At 38.3% G+C, this 5,000-nt stretch overlaps 1 protein-coding gene across 6 annotated transcripts in view; it reads right to left on the reverse strand.

Annotated features, from left to right (window-relative positions):
* The window catches only part of LOC143038064 (alpha-amylase-like), a 38,336-nt gene that overhangs the window by 22,621 nt on the left and 10,715 nt on the right, over positions 1-5,000 (reverse strand). For all 6 annotated transcript variants that reach the window (XM_076206963.1, XM_076206964.1, XM_076206965.1 and 3 more), the window contains exons 3-6: positions 4,951-5,000; positions 3,618-3,775; positions 1,572-1,750; positions 1,065-1,203 (exon numbers count right to left, since the gene is read on the reverse strand). The exon at positions 4,951-5,000 is cut by the window's right edge and continues 102 nt beyond it. In XM_076206963.1, the coding sequence (XP_076063078.1) occupies positions 1,065-1,203; positions 1,572-1,750; positions 3,618-3,775; positions 4,951-5,000 (526 nt within the window). The remainder of the gene's footprint in view (positions 1-1,064; positions 1,204-1,571; positions 1,751-3,617; positions 3,776-4,950) is intronic.

Genomic DNA, 5,000 nt, shown 5'->3' on the forward strand with positions numbered 1-5,000 from the left:
TGCGTGCGTCCCGGGAGAAGAGTACTAAGTACCGTAAGATTATAATCGAAGGGCATTGGAGGAAAATGGGAGGGAGTTTGTCGCTTCGAGCTTAAGGCGCCTTCAGTACCGAGAGATTAACCATTTCTCGTATAATGGCTGTGATGTTACTAATATCGAGGACTAGTGATCACTGCATTATACACAATCATGCACGCAAACAACACAACATACACTCTATAAAGGATTTGTGGGAAAACCCAGTCTCGGCTGTGGCCTTCCTTGGGGAGACGGGACTGCTCGGACAGACAGTCTAGGGAACGACAACAACAACAACAACTAGTGATTACATACATGAAGTCAATAAGTTAGATTAAAAAGTTAAATAGTTAGTAAAGACATTAATTGTCAATGTTCAAAATATATGACTATAAGAAAACACCGGGTGTGTTATGTGACAGAAGAATAAGCTTAGAATTGAAAAAGGAAATACATAAAAGCGCTATTAGACCAGTGAACACATATAGAATTGAGACACGGCCTCTGAAGAATGTGCAAGAAAGACCAAAAGGAAACGGCAGAAACGAAAATGCTACAGAGGATGTGTGAGATGACTAAAAGGGACAAGAAAAGGAATGAAATCACACGAAAAACAGTAGAGGTAGTCGAGGTGTCGAAGAAGGTACAAAAGAAGAGGTCGCGGTGGTACGAGCATGTGATGCGAAGAGAGGGTGACTTCGTATGCAAGGGGAGAACCATGGACGTGGATGAGCGGAAGAGAAGCGGAAGACTGAGACACAGGTGGAAAGACACCATTATAAAAGTCTTACGTGTTAGGAGATTGGGCGAGAATAGGGTGCGAGACTGAAGATGGAGAAAGTAAAAAAAAAAAAAAAAAAAAAAAAATATCGGGTACACTAAGGCAGTATGTCGCGTTCAGGGAAGACAAACACTGCATAACCTTCTCATGACGTCTCCATGACCTTAGGTCACCCGACGAACGATGCGGAATACCTCGCCAGCCCCCCTCCCCTCCCCCAATCTACTTTCTCGAAATTTCTTAAAGACAGACAATGCATCCTTACCAAGATCGAAGTACTGGTCCGCTGTGATGGGCTCGTTACCCATGTCGATGACTTCGAAGAAGAAGTAGGGCCTCGTCCCCGTGGGGAACCCTTGATCAGGGTTCAGGTCCTTAGTCAGTCCCTGAATGGCCCTCAGGTCCTGTTGGTCGAGTAGGAAGGAAGGTGAGATCCGACGTAGTAAGAAAGGTTGTAATGAACAAACAAACAAATAAATAACAAATAAATGAGTTGATAAAATAATGAATAAATGCATAGAAAAATATCTAAATAAGTTGGTAAGTACAATGAAAATCAATAAATGATAAACAGATGAATAAATAGATTGATTAATTAGTTGATTAATAAATACAAGATAAGGCAATGAATAATAGATAAACATAAACCAACCTAATAAGTCAATGACACATGTCGTAGATGTATAAACACATAGATACACTTAAGAACATAAGAAAACATAAAGATGAATAAAGATAAAACGAATTGAAATGGAGGGAAGGAAGCCCTCACCTCTGGCCACATATGCTTCGCCGCATCCACCCGGAAACCCATAACCCCGATGTCAATGAGTTGGTTCAAGTATGCGGCAACGGTCTTCCGGACGTGCCCGCTGGCCCCGTAGAGATCGGTGAGGCCCAGCAAGTAACAGTTCCTGACCTCTTGAGTGTTTTGGTAATCGTGTATGTTACCTGGTTAGGAACAAAGTTTGAGTCACTCGTTGTTGTCTCGGGTTTCTCTTACCTCAAACCCACAGACTTTTAGTAACCGACAGCGGTGACTGGGCATTACCATAGATATCTTTTCGGAAGAAATGTGGCATTTTTGTTCGCGTTCTGTGAACACGGGGCTGGTTCTGCCACCAGCTAGCAGGAGAACTGATTAAGGTTGTCTGTTTTCTTTATGAATGATAGTAATAATAATAATAATAATAATAATGATGATAATAATAATAGTAATAATAATAATGATAATAATAATAATAATAATAATAATAATAATAATAATGATAATAATAATAATGATAATAATAATAGTAATAATAATAATAATAATAATAATAATAATAATAATAATAATAATAATAATAATAATAATAATAATAATAATGATAATAATAATAATAATAATAATAATAATAATAATAACAACGATAACAATGATAATAATGATAATAATGATAATAATGATAATAATGATAATAATGATTGATAATGATGATAGTAATGATAATAATGATAATAATGATAATAATGATAATAATGATAATAATAATGATAATAATGATAATAATGATAATAATGATAATAATGATAATAATGATAATAATGATAATAATAATAATAATAATAATAATAATAATAATAATAATAATAATAATAATAATAATAATAATAATAATAATAATAATAATAATTAATAATAATTGATAATAATTAATAATAATCAATAATAATGACAATAATAATAATAATAATAATAATAATAATAATAATAATAATAATAATAATAATAATAATAATAATAATAGTAATAATAATAATAATAATAATAATAATAATAATAATAATAATAAAAAATTAATAATAATCAATAATAATGACAATAATAATAATAATAATAATAACAATAATAATAATAATAATAATAATAATAATAATAATAATAATAATAATAATAATAATAATAATAATAATAATAATAATAATAATAATAATAATAATAATAATAATAATTTTATTCTGGCTAACGGCAAACGATTTTATTGTAGTATCTCTTCGGTATATCAAGGTTAACTTAACCTATCTTGATTAATTCCCTCTGTCTCGAGAGGTGCTTGCTAATCTATTATGTCCAACCCTAGGTGATTTTATTTAGATGCCTGGTATCTCTTTGGTAGTGAAAGGGCTCATTTCGTATCTCTGTTCCCCTCATTATTCCTCTTCAGTAGCAATGGCGAAGACCCTCTACTAATGTTCCTCCTCCGTTCGCATGTTCAAAAGATCGTCCTAGAGACGGGTTTGTGGCCCGCATATCTGTATTTACTTATGCAAGTAAGGTTCGGTTTCAATTCTAGTTATATATGTGTATCAGTCATAAATGTAGTATTCGTAAAATCTTATCGCGTACGCTTTGTTTTTCGCAATACATACAGTCTTCCATATAGATGCATAAATACTTGGAATAGCCCAAGCTGGATCAATACATAATTCAAAATCTGAAAATGATACTTGGAAATCATAGATATAGATTAAATTGGAATTGTGCGTGAATTTGAGGCGAGGTACAATAAATTGGAGAGCGAGAGATGGGACCCAACAAGCGTTGTTCCTCTCCTGTATACTACAATTAGGTAAATATACACACACAGGCACACACACACACACACACACACACACACACACACACACACACACACACACACACACACACACACACACACACACACACACACACACACACACACACACACACACACACACACACACACACACACACACACACACACACACACACACACACACACACACACACAACACACACACAGATATCACTCACCATCTCCGGATGGACAAAGCCTGCGCGGCGTGAAGTCTTCAGCGTTGTAGGGAACGGCTGGGAAATCGCGGCTGTCGGCGTCAAACCCGGACCCTCCCGACCCGCCTCCCATGCGTCCCAGGGCGGCCATGTGGTTGATCACAGCGTCCACCACGATCCTGCAAAGCCAGAAATCTTCAGTGGTGACGACTGGGCGCCACGGGCAGAGGAAGGAGAGGTGGTGAGGAGTCTACGCCAGGAGGCGTGAAGCTGCGGTCAAAGCCGTCATCACTGGCCCGTGCGCCATTTAGGAACTGTTGGGGCAGGTAACGGTCACTGACGGGAATCGGAGAGGAGTCCGGGATTCGAACCCACAACTAGGTGAGTGCCTGATCAACACGCTTCCGATTACGCCACCCGCGCACTGGGGTGATGAGGTCGGGAACAAGAGGAGAGGTAGGAGGTAAAAGGAGTCGAAGGAAGGGGAAGGTGGGAAAGGAAAGGGACAACAGGAGGTGAGGAAGGACTCCATAGTGCAGAAGTACAAGGAGGAGGAGGAAAAAGACGAGGTGGAGGAAATAAGAGGGCTTCGCAGAGGGTCAGGAGGAAGTGGAACAAGTGAGGATCAAATGTGATGGCAGGAGGAGGAGGAGGAATAGGCGAAGAGGAAGAGAGGAAGAATAAGAAGAGGAGGAATAGAGGAAGAGGAAAAGTGGAAGAATAAGAAGACGAGGGATAAGGAGGGGAAGAGCAAGAAGACAGAGATGAAGACCAAGAAGAAGGTATAGAGGAATTTGAGGAGGAAAAAGAGAGAAAAAAAAAGCGAGAAAGAAAAGAGGAGAAAAGGATATAAGAGCAAGAATCAAAGGAAGAGAAAGAAACGAAAGAAAAGAAATGACAGTACAGAAATAGAAATGAGAAAGAAGAGGAATAAAGTAAAGAGAAGGGAAGCGGAGGAAAATAAGGAAGAGAGAAAAAAAAGAGTAAGAAAGGGGGTGAAAGAAAGTCAGAGTAGGAAGAAAAAGAAGAAGGAGAAGAAAGGAAGAAATAGAATGAGGAAAGGAGATGAAAAAACTAGGTAAATTTGGAGGAAAAAAAGGAAGAAAAAGGAGGAAGGAAACCTAGGAGCATCAAGTTTCAATCGACATTTTCCTTGTATCAAAATGCAGTTCTCAGTGAAAAGCATATTCTGTTAACAAATACCCCCCCCCCTCTCACGTATCCACCCCGAACTCACCACCACCACCACCACCCTACTCCCCCCCCCCTCCTTTCGTCACTGTATCTCCCCGTCAACCCTGGAGCCTGGGATCTCTCGCCCTCCTCCCCCCGTGACCCGTGACCTGAGACTGACCTGACCCCGACGGCGTTGCATCGATGGACCATGTCGACGAAGTCGTCCTC

This window comes from Oratosquilla oratoria, chromosome 23, assembly GCF_046742065.1.
Source record: "Oratosquilla oratoria isolate Oo_2021 chromosome 23, ASM4674206v1, whole genome shotgun sequence".
Classification (NCBI taxonomy): Eukaryota; Metazoa; Arthropoda; class Malacostraca; order Stomatopoda; family Squillidae; genus Oratosquilla; species Oratosquilla oratoria.